The 20683-nt window shown below is 39.2% G+C and overlaps 1 protein-coding gene across 1 annotated transcript in view; it reads left to right on the top strand.

Moving 5' to 3' along the window:
• The window catches only part of LOC128734916 (uncharacterized), a 31452-nt gene extending 20102 nt beyond the window's left edge, over positions 1-11350 (top strand). The window contains exons 4-6 of the mRNA XM_053829315.1: positions 422-1081; positions 1140-2453; positions 9327-11350. Coding sequence (XP_053685290.1) covers positions 422-1081; positions 1140-2453; positions 9327-9834 — 2482 coding nt within the window. The 3' untranslated portion in view covers positions 9835-11350. The remainder of the gene's footprint in view (positions 1-421; positions 1082-1139; positions 2454-9326) is intronic.
• The last annotated feature ends 9333 nt before the right edge of the window (positions 11351-20683 follow it).

Here is a 20683-nt window from a genome sequence, read left to right as displayed (position 1 = left end):
GCTTGTTACAGCTTACAGTGAGTTCAGTATATCTACATGTTTGAATTGATAATTCCCATAAAAACGCATGAAATGTTTACGTTTTGTACAAGACGCACACAGTAAAAAGTAACAGAAAAAAAGTCAGTAAAAACATTCAATCACGCGACAGTTTCTCAGCATAACGTGTTATTGTATTGAGTAGCGTGCTAGAGAACGCTCATGCGCACTAACCCTATGTTCCGCTTTTTGCTTCGTCCTTCCGTACATGACGTCACCGTTGGTACTGGCGTGTAGGACGATAGCTTTTTCTAGTACCCGAGCCAATTACATAAATCGTTTACATATAGGTACATAACGAATTGTGACGCAATCGATTGTATTTTTAGCCGTCCGCCGTTAATGATGACTGATTTTTCTGTCCCCTTGTTTTTCTTTGCAGCATACTGATAGGTGAGGGCGAGGTAATCAAGATCAGTGACTTCGGTACCTCGCGTGAGTGGAATGAAATTAGTACAAAAATGAGCTTTGCTGGCACGGTGGCCTGGATGGCGCCGGAGGTGATCCGAAACGAACCCTGCAACGAAAAAGTCGACATCTGGTCCTACGGGGTTGTTCTGTGGGAGCTGTTGACTGGTGAAGTGCCATACAAAAATGTAGATTCGTCGCAGATCATCTTCGGCGTCGGCAATCATTCACTTTATCTGCCAATTCCGACCAGTTGTCCCGAAGGTTTCAAACTTCTGCTTAGACAATGCTGGCACCCGAACGCACGGAACCGGCCATCGTTCAAGATCATCCTCAGCCATCTGGAGATTGCCGGACACGAGCTATTGCGCGAATGCACCGAGGAACAAGGCTACTATAAAACTCAACAATCCTGGCGCAATGAGATCCAAGGTCACATGCAGAAACTAGCAGTTAATGGGCTAAATATACAGAAATACGAGCAAGAGCTAATTAAAAAACGAAAAGATGAGGTGAAGCACGCTCAGGATATTCGAATGGTTTACGAAAGGAAGCTTGAGCGGGCAAACACTATCTATATGCAACTGAGCGCGTTTTTCGTTCAACTCGAGCAGAGGGAAAGGGAGATTGCAGAGTAAGTACAAAAGCAAGATTTACAAATTTACTTTAAACTTACTCCGGTTTTTTAACAGACGTGAAAAGCAACTACCTGGCTACAGGGCGCGCAAGTGCGGTAACCTGTTGAAGCGCAGCGGTGATAAGGCTAGCCGAAAGCGTGCTCCTTTCAACTTTCCAGCTGCAATACTAGCAGCCAGCAACCAACAGTACCACCACCAGCAGCAGCAGCAGCAGGTCTATCTTCCTTGTGCAGGAATGCCGGTCGTTCCCAGTGAATCTACGACACCCAGTCCAACATCTCCAAACCAGAAAAATTCTATGAAGGCCACCCTGTATGCTCAATTAGACGGTAATACTCACAATCCCAAATCGGTGGTTATCATACCTCCCGGCTTGGCTGCGTCCGGTGGTTCGACCTCATCCGGGCGTGCTAAGAAATTTCGCCATCGACGCGTTGGCTCTGGTACGTTCAATTCACCAAAATCAAGTCCTAGTCGAGACAGACGGGTGCAGAGTGAACCGGAAACGAGACACACGCGTCTGGTCGATACAGAAACACAAACTGATGCGATGGATATTAGTGAGACTGATGCTAGCCCTAGTCCTAATGCTGCCACCAAGCGTCTGTCTATGACCCTGCGAGAGGACGAAGAAGAGCGGGCCAAAATTCTTGAAATCCCGATGGCTGTGGAGACAGCCGCAGTCAATAACCAAACATACCGGTGTGGAAAACCCCAGTCCGAAGACGACGGAGAAGTGCCTGAAGATGAAGAGAATGGAAACTCAATCTCCACTATGACGAACAGTCGAAGTAGCGATATGCTAACGAGTAGCAACCAACATCAGCATCCTGATCCCGAAGATGATGCCGATGATTATGAAGATGACGACGAGGATCCACAGGTTGTTCGCTCAAGTCCGGACTTGAACAGCAACGAAAGGTTGGATCGTGATTGTAGTGACGATGACAAAATCAATACGCTGGATAGAAAATTGAGCTTCATTTCCGAGAAATTGCAACAACAGAGTGTAGGTAACGGTGGTGGCAGTCATGTACAGCAGCTGGCTGACTATACTAACATCCTAAACGATAACAATGTGATTGTTTATCGAAGCAACACCATGAAGTCCAACGGCAGCATCGGGAAGGCTGGAAAACGTGTGGATAGCGCGATATTGTTAAAGCATCCGAGTGCCGGTAGTAATCTGCATGTCGGTGGCAGTGCTGTTGGTGTTTACATGTTCAGTGGAAATGGCACGTCCGAAGACCTTCCACATCTTTCTCCCCGACAGGCGATCCAGACTGAAGAGAAGTGTAATGATAGCTGGACCGACGAGGAAGGAGAAGATCCTATTGAGCTATACAGTTATGCACTACGACGAAAAAGGTGGGTTTTTTTTATTTCGTTATCTTTTTAACATTACAACCGGTGATTTACGGTTCTGTTTTATTTTTCCTCTCGCCTCGCTATCAGAGCGGGGAGATTGATAAGTGCGGGAGGGCTATTATAGTGAATGATAAAGAACTACGTAATTCTAGTTGTTTTTAATTCTTCTCAAATTACTGGCAAACCATTCGGTCATCAGTTTATAAATAGTAAAATTTAAGACGCACATGTTGGTTTCACACATTGCAAAAAAGACGTTGTTTTCACTTGCAGTGTTATATGCTACATAATTTCATAGTTGACGTAAAAACCAGTCCGACCAAAATCTACCTTTTTGTTGCAGCACATGCTTTACTATATAATACATAATATCTTCACAAAAATAAATATTTTTGTTTAAAAACATTAATACTTTCCTATCACGAGGAGAAATCGATCGATTCTCTAAGAAAGAGCTTTGAAATTAACGCGAAGAATGCTCTAAACTCATCGAACGAATGAAGCTATCGGGTGTGTTTGCACCTGTTACTAGTTCGACTAATTGCTCTCTGTTAATCCGGTGTGTTAGATGTCGGTAGAAAACTGAACGATAAGAAATTGCAATTCACCAAATGACAAAATACGTGAAATTTATGCGATATGGCTGCTTACTGCATAATAAAACTTCTTAATAATATACTTCTATTGGCATACCTACAATTCGTCTCCTAAAAAACCAAACATCTCTACTGCTGTTATTTAACAGTATCGGTCCCGTGATGCTGCATCTACTCTACTCCGCCTGGCGCGATCGGTGAATGCACTCAAGGTGTCGTGCAGCTTTGCCGCATGTGGCACGATGCCACAGTTTATCTCGTCACAGTCCGGGTGTTACACAGACCGTGTCGTATTTGTCTCGCGATGGCGGGCACACACGAGTCGGTGTACCTGATAAGGGGCTTTCGTGTCTTGAAGTAATCTATACTCTTATGGACCGATTGTGCAGCTAAACTATGCTGACCCTTTTGGTGTTCTTTAGAACAAAGGATGTGCGGTACGGTTTTGGATCAACCTTCACAATCATGAGCCGTAAGTTCAGCTGCTCGATATCATATACCAATTCCAGGTATGAATGCCAAAGCAATGAGGTAGATTCGGATCAAGGATCAAGGAATGAGGATCATTCAATAATGACGTCCATTGCTTATGGGGGGAGGGGGGTGTCAATTTTGTGACAGGTTGTGACAAAGGGGGGGGGTCTAGGCAAATGTGACATCCGTCGAAAAAAATAGCATTTTCATCAAAAGGCAGCATAAATGTGTTTCGCAGTCATTCATCACTCATCGATTTATTTCGATCTTCGAACTTATTGTTCCAGCTGACGGCGCTTGAAAGTTAGGCACATTTTGTCAATGTTAACTAAATAGACCACGCGTTACATTGAAGGATACCTATATGTAAATCAATTTCAGTTCATTTGCAATCTAGCTTTTTACTAAATATTGGATAGAAAAGTACAACGAACTCTAAAAGCTATCGTCACGATGTAGTGAAACCTGCTTTGCCGACGCAGATTGAAGCTTGTTTTGAAGCGGAGCCGTGCTACTTCAATTGAAACCAAAGCTACATTTCTTCATTGGTTTATAACAATTTACAATTGAATGTTGTTAGAGACTTTGTTCGCAGTTATTATTCGTTATTAATTATTATTTTCTATATTTGTTTTAATCATACACTAACTCTTAAAAGGTTAAGCTATTTTTATAAACCACTTTTTACTTTCAACACGCTTTTCATTTTTATTTTGAGTTTGTGTGTCGTCCAAAGGGGGGTGGAGGTTGAGTTTTGTGACACAATCGGACAGACTAAAAAAGCAGAAATTTGGTGGACGTCATATTTGAATCGTCCCCATGGATTGCACGTGACTGAGCATGTCACGGTCGAATATGATCTTACTGGGAATAGCTTTAAATAATCGACTTTCACGTGATACTATGCATAATAGTACCTACTTCTTTATCGTTTTCTAAAATGCAGATTCGATCTATCGAACCACGGTTTCGATATACGCTGTCCTTGCGGATTATAGTCGAGTGCTACTCTGCAAATCTAGTTTGCTCCTTTCCACAAGGTGTATCCGATCCACTTCTACCGAATTTCACGAATTTCTTTTGCTATCGGCCGTTGATGACAGCGACGATGAAGTTCCTCATTGGATATCCAATTGTCAGGCCACCAGGCAAGAATGATATATTGCAGGCACCGGACAATAAATACCTGCAGGTTTTGCGTTGTCTCTGCTGAGACGCACCACGTTTCGGTACGGGGGGTACGGGCAGTACGAATTTAACGTTTGAATTTAAAATTCGGGTTTTCGTATGTAGAGTGACCTGGTTTGAGCGCCAAATGTCTTACAGAACGACCAGGTGGCAAATCCGAGGCTCGGGATTCAAGTTGTTCGACAAAGGCCTTTTTCAGTTCAGGATTCTCGAATCGGCGGACGTCGTAACGGCATCCAATTTTCTCCTCCCGCTGTTGGACACGTGCGACGCGCAAATCTATTTCAGCGATAACATGCTGATGGTCGGATGCAATATCAGCGCTACGTTTGTTGCGTACATCAAAAAGGCTCCTTCGCCTTTTTTGGCTGATGCAAATGCGGTCGATTTGATTTTCTGTTCGACCGTCACGAGAAACCCACGTGACTTTATGTGCTTGTCTATGGGGAAAGAGCGATCCAAAAATGACCATGTTATAATTACCACATAACTCTGTAAACAGCTCTCCGTGTCCGCTCATCACTTATCATAGACCATGGCGTTCCATGCCGCGTTGTTTGAGCCAATCTTCGGATTGAAGTCGCCCAAGTGGATGTTCAGGATTTTCTCAACCACGCTGTTTAGCTGGCTGTAGAATCTCGCTTTCGGCGGTTGGCAAGTCGGCAGCATCTGTTGGTGCATAGCACTGGATTGCTGTAAGGTTCCTAACCCGTATTCTGAATCTGGCAACGATTATTCTTTCGTTTATCGGTTCCCACTTCATCAGGACCGCATGTGCCCCTGGGCTCAGTAGGAAGAGGAACTCAATTCCTCTTTCTCAGGTAGCATTTTCACCGCGTATGCTAGAGTAGAGCAAGACTTGCCCGGATGATGTTTGGTGTTCGTTCCCGGATGATTGACGACTTGAAACTATTTAACATTGTCATAGACGCTGTAGACTGTTTGGAGCTCCAGGGCATGGTTAAGATTTTTCTCCAGTGTCCCAGCAACCTCCTAACGGTTACCATCGAGAAATATTGTGCGATTCAATTTCATAGAAAATCTAACCCTAACAAGTTATACAGTTATACGACCATATTTGATCAGACGGTAACTGTGCGTGCCGCGTTTCCTACCACTGTCATCATTCCGTTTGGTAGTCTGATTGGTAGACTTCTTGAACGTCTAATTACTTGGAATACAGAGTGTTCGATTCTGAGCTGTTTACTGCTCCGTCGATGAGAAGCATTTGGATTTTCGAAGAAAGTACCAAAAGTATTTGCGTACTTTCTCTTGTTTCAAAGATATCACTGTAATTTCCTAATCTATTTTAGTAAAACTCTACCGATATAAACGACCTACTTTCAGCAACTTTTAGTCAAAATTTCTGTTATGTTTACTCGTGCGGTAAAAAGTTGCTAACTAATCAGCGTGTCCAGTTTTTTCGAATACAGTTTTCAAAATACCCACAACTCAAAAGCGAAATGTCAATAATAAGGTGTATTCGGATAAGTTGTAGGAAATTAAATGTAGTTTATAGATATTTTATAGAAATAGTGGAGTAACTGCAGTAACAAATGAAAAAGACGTGTTCAACATAAAAAATTAAAATAAATCTAACTTTTTCTCTGAGTATGTCGAAAACGGCTACATTAAGAAAAATAATTGTTATGACAAATTTTGTTGTAAATTACATAAATGACAAAAAGAATTCTATTATTTGTGTTACAAACTCATATACAGGCCGGACTCGATTATCCGGGGATTCGATTAACCGGGGATTCGATTATCCGGGGATTCGATTATCCGGGGATTCGATTATCCGGGGATTCGATTATCCGGGTTTTTAGACTCGATTATCCGGGTGAAAAAAAATAATATTTTTTTTCGCCGATTTATTTTAAACCCAAATGTTATAATTTTCATGGTACATGATGATTCCAACTAGACAAGCATTGATTCACCTCCCTAAAGCTACAAAATTCCTTTCTTATATCCCTTTTATCGGCGAACAAAACAAAAATAAATCGTGCGATGATGAAATCAATTTTTTTACTTAAAATCATCGTCATCATCATCATTATCATCATCACCATCATCATTGTAATCATCAGTAAAAAAATTGCAAAAAAAGAATTTTATGACTTCAGAGGAGATTGATCAATAATGAAAAAACATTTATATTACCTAAATATTGAAAAACATAACATACAAATATAATATTGTACCAAAAAAAATCAGTGGAAAAAGTCGTAAGAAAGGTTTTTTCTGACTTTTGGGAAGATAGATCAATAATAAGTAAAACATTTTTGATACCTAAAAGTCAAAAAACTTGACATACCAAAAAAAATTTGTACCAAAAATGATGATTCGATTATCCGGGTGATTCGATTATCCGGGCTGAAAATAAAAATGAGCACCCGGATAATCGAGTCCGGGCTGTATTACTTGAAAAATCCCAAGTTGGAAAAAAATCATGAAAGTCGTTGTTCTACGAAGTCCGTCCATGAAAGTTGCTCCATCTAAGGATAACTTTTAAAAGGTTGCAAATTACTTTTATTTTTCCAAATTTAAAAATTTTCAAAAATGGTATATTTTTGATATCTTAACTTTATGTTTTATTTTCAAATTTTTGAAAAATTGGTAAAATATTTTTTTCAGTGCATATTTTTTCATGTTCAGAAATCAATTTTCTATAACTATTGCTTAGACATATTTTTTGTAAAATCGATAATTTTTAATAAATACGCCCTTTTTAAAAATGAGTCTTGAATCAAAATGGCACCAAAACCTGTGGAAGGTGCATATTTTCTCCTATCAAACACGTGTAAACTTAGATCTAAATCAGAAAGGTTCAAATTTTGTCATTTACCTATTTCACATGAAACTGCTCTATACAGTCACCCTTATTCTGCGAGGCGAGTGACGTGACTATTTCGGAGTCGCCGCGAATCAGGTGACAATTGTCACTTAGGTGACTCGCTTTGTCACCTAGGTGACACGGTTTGTCACTTAGATAACAGGGGTTTGTTACCGCCGTGGCGAGTCACGGCGAGTGACAATTGTCGTATTGAGTCACGTGACTCGCAGAATAAGGGTCTCCACTGCAGACACTCCACTGAAGACGTTTGTCAAAATCCAAATGTTTGTCTCAATATTTGAAAGAAGTAACCGTAACTGCCTATTACAATGGTCATAGATAGGCACTGTAAAATAGAAATGATTATTGAGATGATATCACTAGATCAAAAACTGCATTTCTGGCATATGTATGTTTATAAGAATATGTTAGTGCCATTGTTTACTTGAATTTTTAAAAGAGAATATTCAAATTCAATTCTTTATAGAATGCAATGGTCGCAAAGAAAATATGTGGACGGGGGTTCATAAGTACAAGGCCTGCAGCCAATGAGAGAGAGATTTCTTTCAAAAATCACTTGTGTGCATCATAAAGGTTAAACTGGTAATAAATTACCAGCAAACAGATTATTGTATTGAATAAGATTATGCGTAGCTTGACATGTTTCAATAATCTTACTTCAACTCGCTTGTGGCCTTTAAAAGGGCCATTGGTTACAAATAACATTAAAGCTAAAGCACGTTCATTGCAAATATGACGTGCCTTTCGAATGTCCTTCTCTTTTGACATGAATGGCAACAGGCACGTAAGTTAGCGGGGTCGATTCACTGTCTTTTGCTCCGAGAAGATTTTACTAGTTTACTTTCACAGCTTACCGCTTGTTATATAGCAGAAAATATGACTCATACGCAAACATTTCTGTTTTATTTGTATGAGAGTTCTTATCCTCAAACCATCCTAAAATAAATTCATGCCTACAATAACCCCCCATGGCAAATTTGGTTCCATTTGCTTGATTAGTTTTCGAGTTATGAGGAAATGTGTGTTTCATTTGTATGGGAGCCCCTCTCTTAGAAGAAGAAGGGGTCTCAGTCTCAGTACACCATAAATAACAATCTTACCTCCAAAAACCCCCACATGCCAAATTTGGTTCTTTTCGCTTGATTAGTTCTCGAGTTATGAGGAAATTTGTATATTATTTGTATGGGAGCCCCCCTCTTAAAGAGGCGAGGGGTCTCAATTCACCATAGAAAAAATTCTTGCCTTCTGAAGCCACCACATGCCGAATTTGGTACCATTTGCTTGCTTATTTCTAGAGTTGTGAGGTAATTTGTATTTCATTTGTATGGGAGCCCCCTCTTAGAAAAGGAAAGGGAACAGTACACCATAGAAAAAAAATCCTTCCTTCTGAAACCTCCACTTGCCAAATTTGGTTCAATTTGCTTGATTGGTTCTCGAGTTTTGAGGAAATTTGTCTTTAATTTGTATGGGAGCCACTCTGCCCTCTTACGCCCTCCTTAAAATTGGTCTCTAATCCCCCCCCCCTCCATAAAATTGCTGGTCGTTTTGTCTATCCAACGACATATAAATTGTTTAGTTTCATACAGTAGTTCATCTTATTAACATTTGAAATCTTTCATTCAAATGTTACACTTCTATTTTCGTTTTCACAAAGTGCTAGCCAGTCCCAGTATAGTAAACAAAGACGTAGTCCTACGTCAAAAAAAACCTGCAAAGTAAATCTAATATTCACGCAAATCTTTGTTATTTCAACAGCGTTGCTCGCCTGCCGATCAAACGTGGACGCCGTTGTAAGGTGACACCTAATGCGGGATCGGTATCTGGAATGTCTCAGCCAATTGGAGCAACCGCTGGCGGAGACACTACTAACAGCAGCACGGATTTGATGTCACCGCTAGCTGGTGCTAGCTTGCCACCAGCTAGCATTATTAGTCATAAAAACCAAGCCTCTAGCTTGACAATTTCCGATGAGGAAAATACTTCCGAATATAGCCATGCCCCTTCTAGCCAACGATCGACACTTGAGAGCAATCCGGAACTGCCGGCTGTTATCAAACGACAAAATCACCTTGGCAAACAACGGGTTATGCAGAAAAGTACGACATCGGCCAAAGATACCGATGATGACGATGACGATGATGGTGATATCGGGCTCGATTCCAGTGATTCGAGTTCCAGCTCGGACGAGGACAACAATGGTGCTGGATTGGTCAATGAGCTTTCCGGTGCAAACAAGGACGTAGAGAACGGCAATATGTGTTAAGTAAAAAAGTGCGCGTAATTGTGATTATGAGAGATCTTTCAAAAATTAGTTGAGATTAATTTCATTTCTGGATTTTTCGGTACTTGTGAAGCAATAGTATGTTTAAAATAATTAGAAGAGAGATAGTGTATCTATTCGTTTTTTTTTGTTTCTTTTTGTTCTATATTTTCGTTAGCTTAAGGTTCTAGATTACGGTTTCGTTCCTAAGAAGCGAATCCTTTCTCTGTCCAGTCCGTTTCAGCATTGTGAAAAAAGACTTTAATTTATAATAAGCGATATTATTGCAAAATAATTGCATTATTATATATTAATATACAAAAAAGCAAATTAGGTTACGTGTAAAAACCTTCTGATTGAGATAAGCAGGAATTATCTTTACGTAATTCAGTAAAAATAAGCTAAGCCAACATATAAGGTTATGTAAGTGTGAAAATACCTCTATGTTTTGTTAACCCCACTATGTAAATTATTGTTTCTTTTACAACTTTGAGTTTATGAAGTGATAAAACTGAAAATGTCGCCGTTTTCTGTGTATGCGTTAAAAGCAACGATTAGAAACAAATGTGAGTGATGTAAAATAATATACTAATTACTATTGATAACAACTTGAATTATTATGTAAACTATTTCGTCCAACGCCGTGATTTAAAATACAAAACTTTCGGCCTTCGTTGCTCGTTTCGTCCTAATTTTTCTGTTACATGTTTTTTTTGTTCAATTAAATATTGTTTGCAATTCTCATAATAAAAATGTGGCTCAGTAAAATGATTGTCACATTCCAATCCAGCAAAGTATTGTTGCAAATATTTGAAATGTACCTGCGTGGCTTAACCATTGACATAAACAAGCGTTAACCAATCACCATCTGTCGTCGATAAAGAAACCACAAACTTAATCAATACATTCAATTGCTTCGAACAATTCTTCTGGAAACATTCCGAACGGTTTAACCGATAACGACAACTGATTGAATAGGCTGATTGTAAGTTAGCTTTTATATGTTTAATGAGCAAAAAAATATTTTTGGAACAGTATTCTCGGTTGCAATTTTCAATTGTCAATCAACCGGCTAAAAATCGATAAAAAATCTAGAATTGATGATATAGTAAATACCAAAACAGTATATATACAAGGAGACCTAAATTTTGCAATCGATAACCTGCGCATGTATTTTTGATGTTATTTCAAAAAAATCTACATAAATTTGTTTGGCGTTGAAAGTTGCAAAAATATTTTACGTGGAATTCACCAGAAATAAAGAGAAAGCAACGTTTTTGCTACATTAAAATCTGCGTTAATTAATAAACCAAATTGAGCTGTACTAAAAAGAAAAACAATACAAAATTGTCAACAGTCGTATCTAACGCAAATTGTATCTTAGTAACATTGCTGAAGCAAACTCATTGATTCGTGCAATGCTAGAAAAGAAATCACGAGTATTGTAAAACAATTTTACTGTTATATGCTAAAATCCATCTTGGCAAGATGACGCAAACGCAAACTGCGAAAGCATGAAAATAAACAATCTGAAAGTAGAAAAATCCTGTTGTTATTTTTATCTATACCGGATACAGGCTGAAACTTTTGCAAAAAAATAACTCGACCAAAATTTCTATTTCAGGTCTTGTATGAAGGGTCAACAGTCGTGCAAAATTTTTTGCCTGTTAAGAAATAACCTGACGGGCTGATAACCGTGTTGTCACTCGAATCGTCAGAAGAAGGGGTGCAATAACCTCGAGTTTCGCATAGTTTCGATATGCCAAAAAAACTGTTCTAAAGATTGCTTGTGTTATTCTTGAATGGACCGGAAACGAAATTTCACCGATTAGCCGCTTCCCACATACCACCAAAATGAGGAGTTCGTGTAGATATTTTTAAATTGCCAGTTTATTCCTCTTTGTATTGTTGTTGCAGTTGAAAACCGTAATAATCGACTCGCGACATTCGGTTGTACTCTTGTTCTGTGTGTCGGAACTACGTCGCACGTGGTGCGCTGTATAGCGCATCAATGTGCGATCACAGCGCACCACGTGCGACGTAGTTGCGACACACAGGACAAGAATAAAACCGAATGTCGCACGTCGATTATTACGGTTTTCAACTGCAACAACAATACATAACACTCGTTTAGCGTGATTTGCGTTTTAAATAAAAAAGACAGCTAGCTAAGCTCGCTTTAAATAAATCTGTTTTGCTAACAAATCGCTTCACAAACTATCGATTTTTCTTTGGACTTTTGCTCACAGTGAAAAATTTCGTGGAAAACTTTTTCTAGATAATTTTTTTCCTAGATTATTTCGAAAAAGTTTCGCAAAAGAATTTCATTCTGCGATGCTTGGTCCATGAAATACGGTCTTTACAAACGGGACTTACAAAACACTTCCCGCCAAGTGTAACTGCACATATATCATTTCTTCCACCTACCGACACCGTATTCTTAGATGCGGAAGCTGATATTTGGCGGAATACAAATTGAAAGCAGAGAGTAGCGAAGGCGTATGAATCACGAACTACACTGAAGTCGCTTTTTACGCGGTTTGTTTTTTACGTGACTATTTTTACGCGAATTTCGGAAATTACGCGGCTTTTTTACGCGAATTTCGGAATTTACGCGGTTTTCTTTACGTGATTTTCGGAATTTACGCGGATGTGCTCAGAATGTCTATTTTTTGCGTAGTGTTGAAATGCACAACGTTTTTTGCACGCGAAATTTTATTTTTTTATGCGAATTTTGTAATTTACGCGGTTTTTTACGCGAATTCCGGAATTTACGCGGTTTTTTTTAATCGGTTTTGATTTTCGCGGGACGTATCCTTCGCGCAAAAAGCGACTTGAGTGCACATGCATAGTTTGTAGATTATAGGGTCAGGTGGGGCAAGACGGGTCACCTAAGGCAAGTACCCGATGCGTTTTTCTACGCATTCAATTTTAACCCTCTAACGGGTAAGGCCGTCTGTAGACGGCCTTCGCTTTTGGATCTCCAGAGCCGCATACGAAATTTGTTTTGAATTGACAACATGCAAAATGTGTTCAGAACAGATTTCTTGACATTTTGATATTAATACCACAACATACTGACTATGCATTCAAAAGTTATCATTTTTCAAAAACAAAAATTCCGAAAAATTTCGAAAATAATTAATGCGCGAATATTTCCTTTTTTACTTTTGATGAAATAGCACATCTAGAACAAAATGAATGACCTTAAGGTTTTTCTATGAGTAAATTTCATGCTTTATATCAATTTTTTAATGTATTTGAATTGAAAAAATATCTGGGTAGAGCGTTAGACATGAAAAACGAAGGGCCCATGTTATTTTAAGCTCTCAAAAAGTACGGGGCAAGATGGGTCAAAATGTGGGGCAAAATAGGTCACATAACAAAAAGCGATTTTTTTTATCGAAAACCTTTATGAATTCTTTACAGAAACAAAAACTATTGATTGGTGCTGCAGAAAAACGACTTACATATTTCAAAATTGGCAACAAAAATAAACAAAACGAAACAAAATAAAAATTATATTAGACAAAAAGTGAAATGTTGAAAAACTAATCTTTTCCCGGATTAACTGTTTTGTGGCTAAAATATACGCCGGGCTAGCTGAAAATGGTCATTTACAACAATAAAGAAACTCAAAAATACAGATATATGGACAACCATAGGGTGCCACACAAGCTTTTTTCAATGTCACCCAACTTGCCCCTCTTGAGCTGGTAGAACAATATACATGTTTATTCAAAACTTTTTAGTATATAACAAATATTGTTATCCTATGTGGTTTTACAAATGATAAGAGCACACAAAAAACATATTGCTATATTTTATGCTGACGAATCATCGGATCTGTTTCGTTTAGTATCGTTTCATGTATCGCGTAAGAAATGCAGCGATTTTACATTCAAATTTTTCTATCGAAAGCGGGTAAAAGATAAGTTACGAATTATGATGATTATGAAAGAGCGTTACTTTAGGTACTATATGAAAAAAACGTTGGCTTGGATTAAGCTGAAACTTTCATGTTAATGCAACTGACCTATCTTGCCCCGTGACCCGTTTTGCCCCAGCTTACCCTACATCTGACGAAAGTCATATAGGCTACGGCGAGCCAGACGCGTCGTGAGGAAGCCGGACGACAGTGCGACGAAAACGGTTTCCTTCGAGAACTGCCGAGACCAGGAATAGAAAGGCCACTACTTAAAGGGTGTCCACGGCGAAATTGCGACACAGACACACTAAAACTGTTCTAACTTTTGAACCGTTGGGTAAAATTAATTAATTAAAACTTTGCATAGAGAAAGCTCAAAGTGCATTGTTTAGACCAGTGCACAGTGGTCCAGCAGCGAAAATTAAGTGGAAAGTTTTTTGTGGTTCAAAATAGCTCCCCACAATGTTCAGCAAAGTTGTACAACTCTAATAGACAATTAATGCGAAATCAACGACTAAGTTCCAGTTTGGCTTGTGAACACATAATCCATAATAACTTTTTATAAGAAAGAGATAGAAGGATAACTTCTTTGACAAAGTTGTAGCTAAAGATTATATAAGTAACTTTGCCAAAGACATAGTAGGCGTATTTCTAGGCGTTTCTAACTTACATAGTGTTTTATAAAAAGACCTCTCAAAAATCACTTTTTCGCTGATTTCTTCAAATTCAATGGTTTTATTGCATCATAATGTCTTACAAAGTTGGTTATCTTATCAAGAGACATATTTTTGTAGAACATTGTATGTTGAAAACTCATTCGTATAACGAGTTCTAACGTTTTTCCTGTGTTTTTTTAGTCTTTTTTAGAATAGAATATCTCAAAAAGGGGCAAACGAAAAAAATCAAACTTGGCCGTTTCTGAAAGCTTGGAGTTTTATCTCAAACATATGTGAAAATAAAAAACTGGTTTTTTCTCTAACTCGAGTAATTTCAGTTTAATTATTTCATGTTTGACCATTTTCTACTATGCAGTATTTTCTAATATCTTCTTGAAGACGATTAAAGTCAACATGTAAATAGTAAAAAAGAAATTTGTCGTACCATGACACAATTTCTTCTGATTGTCACGTAAAATAGTCTTCGAACTCCGGATAAGTTAAGAGATCTAGTTTTTATAACGGTAGTTTTTACAATTGTTTATTGTCAAGATATATGGACTTCGCCCGTCATCCAATCCATACAAATAAATATAAATTATAATACCAAATACAAAATAATATAAAATGCAGTGGTATTAGTGTACATGTAATTGACCTCTCAGAAATAGTCAGAAAGTTTTTTCTTAATAGTATCAGTCGACATGTTTAAGTTTAGTATGTTTCTAAAATTGTTCATTAGCTGCATACAGCGGCAGGCTGGTTCATTGCGCGCGTAGTTAGTTCGACGGTGGTTTAGAGTGAAGGGCCGTGGTCTCCACAGAACTACTGTACTCTGGTTAGCAGTTATCCTGGATTTCAAATAATCACTGTCGTATCGTCCTCTCTGCAAATGGAGCTCAGCACCAGCTGTTTTTGATAAATATCTATCTTACAATTTTCATTAATTTACAAATAGTCATGGAAATCTTCACTTGGATATATGCACATGCAATTAAATTTTATATTGATATTTCTGATTTTAGTCTAAAGTAATCTTTTAAATTACTTTAGTGTCAGAAAGCTGAGAAGTCTTCAATATTGATGTCTTATACGTATTCAGGAACAGGAACATGAGTAAAAAAGTAAAAAAGGAGGAACATTTTCAAGCAAATCCTTTTAGAGTCCTGGAGTTTTTTGTCAAAAGATTTGAGGGTACCGTTACTGTTATTTTAAATTAGTATCTAAAATGTTCGTGAAAGTAATTCGGTAGTTTAGGAGATTATTTCCCATTCAATTCCATATTAGCTATATCGCCAACCGTTAATAAAATGCTAGTACACGGCGCAGATATTATTCAGGCCACGGCACAACTCATAGGGTTATTAAGCGAAGAGGTACAGGAAACGCTAAATAAATGTATTTGTAAGTTCAGGGAATTTCACGTCAGAAAATTTAACCGGATTGGCAATTTGGAGGATGTGTTCAAACGCCTCCTGCTGTCGTCCGATCCAGTCATTGCAATACAGAATCGTTCGTATTGTACACGTACTCTGGAGCTTTCACCAAGCGCAAACCAATTGTTAATATAATAAATTATTGTATTGCTAACAATGATAAAATATTTCGAAAACAAAACATTTATTGAATCTCTCAAATAAATGACTACCCTTTTTGTTTTCCAAATCAAATCAAATCCAAATACTGATATAAGGTGGTTGAAGTTCGAAAAGGATCTATAGGTTTTTTTCTCTTTTACCTCTTTGCCTGTTCTGATATACTTGCCTGCGATTAAAAAATGACATAAAACTAAAATAACAGTTAACAATATTACGTATGAAATAACCAATATTTTTTTCTTTTTTATTGAAAATTAATTTTAAAACATTATTGATGGTAAATTGAGCATATTTGCAAAATAATGAAAATTGACAGCTAGATATTTATCAAAAACAGCTGGTGCTGATAGAAAACTGATGTCATATCTGGAGTTCGAAGACTATTTTACGTGACAATCAGAAGAAATTGTGTCAAGATACGACAAATTTCTTTTTTACTATTGACATGTTGACTTTACTCGTCTTCAAGAAGATATTGGAAAATACTGCATAGTAGAAAATGGTCAAACATGAAATAATTAAATTGAAATTACTCGAGTTAGAGAAAAAACCAGTTTTTTATTTTCACATATACTTGAGATAAAACTCCAAGCTTTCAGAAACGGCCAAGTTTGATTTTTTTCGTTTGCCCCTTTTTGAGATATTCTATTCCAAAAAAGACTAAAAAAACACAGGAAAAACGTTAGAACTCGTTATACGAATGAGTTTTCAACATACAATGTTCTACAAAAATATGTCTTTTGATAAGATAACCAACTTTGTAAGACATTATGATGCAATAAAACCACTGCATTTGAAGAAATCGGCGAAAAAGTGATTTTTGAGAGGTCTTGTTGTTAAACACCCTGTAAGTTAGAAACGCCTAAAAATACGCCTACTATGTCTTTGGCAAAGTTACTTATATAATCTTTAGCTACAACTTTGTCGAAGAAATTATTCTTCTATCTCTTTTTTATAAAAAGTTATTATGGATTATGTGTTTACAAGCCAAACTGGAACTTAGTCGTTGATTTCGCATTAATTGTCTATTAGAGTTGAACAACTTTGCTGAACATTGTAGCGAGCTATTATAAAACGCTTAGCCGCAAAAGTAAGTTTCCACTTAACTTTCGTTCCTGGACCACTGTGCAGTGGTGCCCAGGCATAGGCATGGTGCGAGCCAAATCAGATCGCCCATGAATGCCGCGGGCTGCAATAATCTCTGGCCATTCTTGTGCATAACAAAATGTAAAATATGCGACAATAAAAACCATTTTTTAGGAACCACCACAAGATTTAAACCGGAAAGCATTCAGATTCACAACATGCACGAGGTATTACGACTAAACTGAGGGACTCCTATGCCATCAAAAAAACCGCGTCCTGGAATGACTTCTGACATTAATAAATTCAACCTAGTTCCCGTCCACCATCCTTCAAACCAGTCCGCGTGCCACAAGGACCATATTCAAGAGCGGCATGTCGCCCGCAGGCAGCATTTTGCCCATGACTCATAAAACGGTTCAAAGAACATCTGACTATCGGTCGTAAGTCAAGACGCGGAGAAAAAAGTCGTCCATATGCTGTTAAAGATCACACCCGCGTAGTTGGGGCCTTCGACGGGAAGCCAAACTCTGTTCTAGAGGTAGCAAAAAAATTGAATCTGAGCAAAAGTTTCGTACAGAAGGCCAAAACTCGAGCTGAATTATGTACGTTCAAGGTTCAGAAGACTCCAACAGAATAAGGTCGCGAAAAGCCCTGTCCAGAAGATATACGATCAAAAGCTGACGAAACCTCATTCCTGTAAATATGCAAAACATTTCGATTTTGAGGTTGTGAAAAATCTCATGGGTGGGGTGAAGGGAAAAATACGGGAATTCGGATACGGAGGCGAATTTCAATAAAATAAAGACACTAAAATTAGAGTTTGATTATTTCATTTGATGCCCTGAAACTCGAATTTTGCGAATTAATTGTGTGTGTTGCAATTTTATTATGGACACTTTTACTACTTTACCAGCCGAAAGCCGGGTGACCTCTTCTTACCATATATTTGGTTTTGGACGCATTGATTTGTAACCCTATCCTGCATGGTAAATGGTTGAGTATTGCGCTCCTCGCATCCACGCAACTACCACGAAGTCCCACAGCCTCTTATTCATCAACTCCTATCTCTACCTCCTTAGTGGAAATCGGACAATCGGTGAAAACTAGGGTCGTATGCAGACAGAGAAGGGGGCACTCATACGAAGGCTGAGTGTAAACTCTCCGCCTGCAAGACGGTTCTTGTAGGAGGTAAGACTACTAAGAACCAAAGCAGAGGGTCCAAAGCTCCTAAAGGAGGATGGTTTAAATAGCTGTTATCCATGGCTATTATGTAAAAACTTGAATGGATAAACCCAAGGATAATCCAAGGTGTGACGCGACCCGTGCCGAGGGATGAATGGTGGAGGGGGTTCTATAAATTCTCTTGCCGCAACGGAGCCTGTGAAGTACCAGGGTGCCCTCCACAGTAATTTACCCTTGCTGCATCAAGCCGGTCACTGGTGCAGTGGACGATTTCTTACCGTGCATGCTCTCTCTGCCGAAAACAAAGAAACGAATGAGATGGAGAGGAAAATAGGAAAGGAACAGGACTTGACAGATGCGCTAGCAGAGGTTCAGTCCTGATCCTCGTCTATCCTCAACACGCCGACTCGTTGTGAGTCGACAAACGAAGATGTGGCTCCATCTCTCTACTCACGGATCGAGATTCACTCTGTCTAATCTCTGACTGTGTGCTGAAGCGTGGGCTTAAAAGGAGAGCCGAACAGTTATGTAGGATGGCTGTGCAATCGCACAAACAATCTAAAAATATATAACGTCGACGATGAGAGTTACTCAAAAGTCGCTGAGTCTCAATAAGACAGATCTCAGCAAGCTTACCGGTCTTGTGACAGGACATTGTCCGAGTAAATATCATCTTCGGAATCTCGGTTTCGTACAAGATGATGTTTAGCTTCGGAACACTTGCTCTGCAATCGTGGAGCACAAATAGTATGCAGACTGCAGTGTCTCAAAAAGGGGAGATCTGGTTGGCGTCGCCGATCAGGGTACTAGGTTCATAAACCTAGTCATCCCTGATTGGCACATGTCTCGCTCCAGCTACCAGCCTGTCACTTCCTCAATAAGTGATAGGCTGATAGGTAAGCTTGAAACGTATAGTAAAATAATAAAACGGGGAATACTACAATAGTTCAAAATACTGGACGCAGTGGTAAGAGTACCCAACAGAAGAGGGGAACCCTATTCTCCTAGCCTCTGTTTTTAGTCTGGAGTAGATTGCCTCTGCCGTCCCAAGGTTTCTATAGTAATGCTGTCGAGGTCGTCTGCGAAGGCTAGGAGTTGGCTACTTTTGCTGAAGATCATTCCTCTCATTTCGATCACACCTTCAATATCAATATTGTATAATATACACTATACAGGACAATCCATCGCCTTGCCACAACCCTCTGCGCGATTTGAAAGGACTCGAGTGTCCTCGAAACGCGCACGTAGCACATCATTCGTTCCGTTCCACAATTGCTTCCACCTGTCTACCACCCCGCACTGGTTTGTGATTAGATCCCCTCCCTCATCCCTACACATGTCAGGTTTAGGTGTGTAGCCCTCGCGAGTTTAAATTCACCTTCTCGTAAAACTTGCGCGTGTCATTAGCCCGGAATAGTTGTTCCAGCTCCTCACGATCTCTGTCCTCCTTCCGGCGCTTTTTCCTCCTCAGGATCGTGGTTAACTGATTCCGATTTTTGGCCAAATTCTCTCTCGTGGATATGCTTAGATTGTTTTTCCAAGCTCTTTTTTCCTCTCTACCGCTTGTTGGCATTCCCCGTCAAACCAATCATTTCGTGCACTCGAGGTTTCTTCACCCAGCACCGCGGTTGCAGCCTCGTTGACAGCCGAGCGTATCATCCGTTTTCGAAGGTCGCAGCGAAAGGCAGAACTTCATCCACTACGCACGCGTTATTTTCGGCAGCTCGCGAGTTGTCTAATTGTCGAGTGTTTAACCGAAGATGGCGGCTTTGTCGTGAGATATAAACCATCGATAGCTTTGAGCGCACACGTACTGCTACTAGCTACTTGGCTAGTGGTCCGAATCGATATCCTCATCTCGTAAGGAGCGTACGTTGGTGATGCTCGAGAAAAACTGAACCTCGATGAGAATATGGTCGATTTGGTTTGAGGTTCGTTGGTTAGGGTATCTCCAGGTGGCCTTGTGGATATCTTTGTGGAAAGAAAGTGCTTCTGATCACCATGCCTTTGGAAGCTGCAAAGTTGATGCATCGCTGGTCGTTATCGTTCATATCAATGTACAGACTATGGGGCCCAATTACCGATTTGTACATTGCTTCCCTATTTTCCATACCCCTCATGTCTCGTGGTGAGCAGTTATCGTACGTTGCCTCCAGCTGCACATAGAATGCTTCCTTCTTGTCGTCAGGTCTATCTTCGTGTGAACAATACACGTTTATGATGGCGTAGTAGTAAGAATGGCATTTGCATTACGCGATCCTGCATTTTGTCCATCATTACGTTTCCGAAGGAGGCGAAACGGAAATTAAACTAGGAATGTCCATGAAATGGAATGCCTAGACTTCCAGCAGAACTTCAAATTCATGCCAGAAGAACGGTGGCAACGGATTATAATAAGCGAG

The sequence above is a fragment of the Sabethes cyaneus genome, chromosome 2 (assembly GCF_943734655.1).
Source record: "Sabethes cyaneus chromosome 2, idSabCyanKW18_F2, whole genome shotgun sequence".
NCBI lineage: Eukaryota > Metazoa > Arthropoda > Insecta > Diptera > Culicidae > Sabethes > Sabethes cyaneus.
This window is presented reverse-complemented; position numbering and strand designations above follow the sequence as displayed.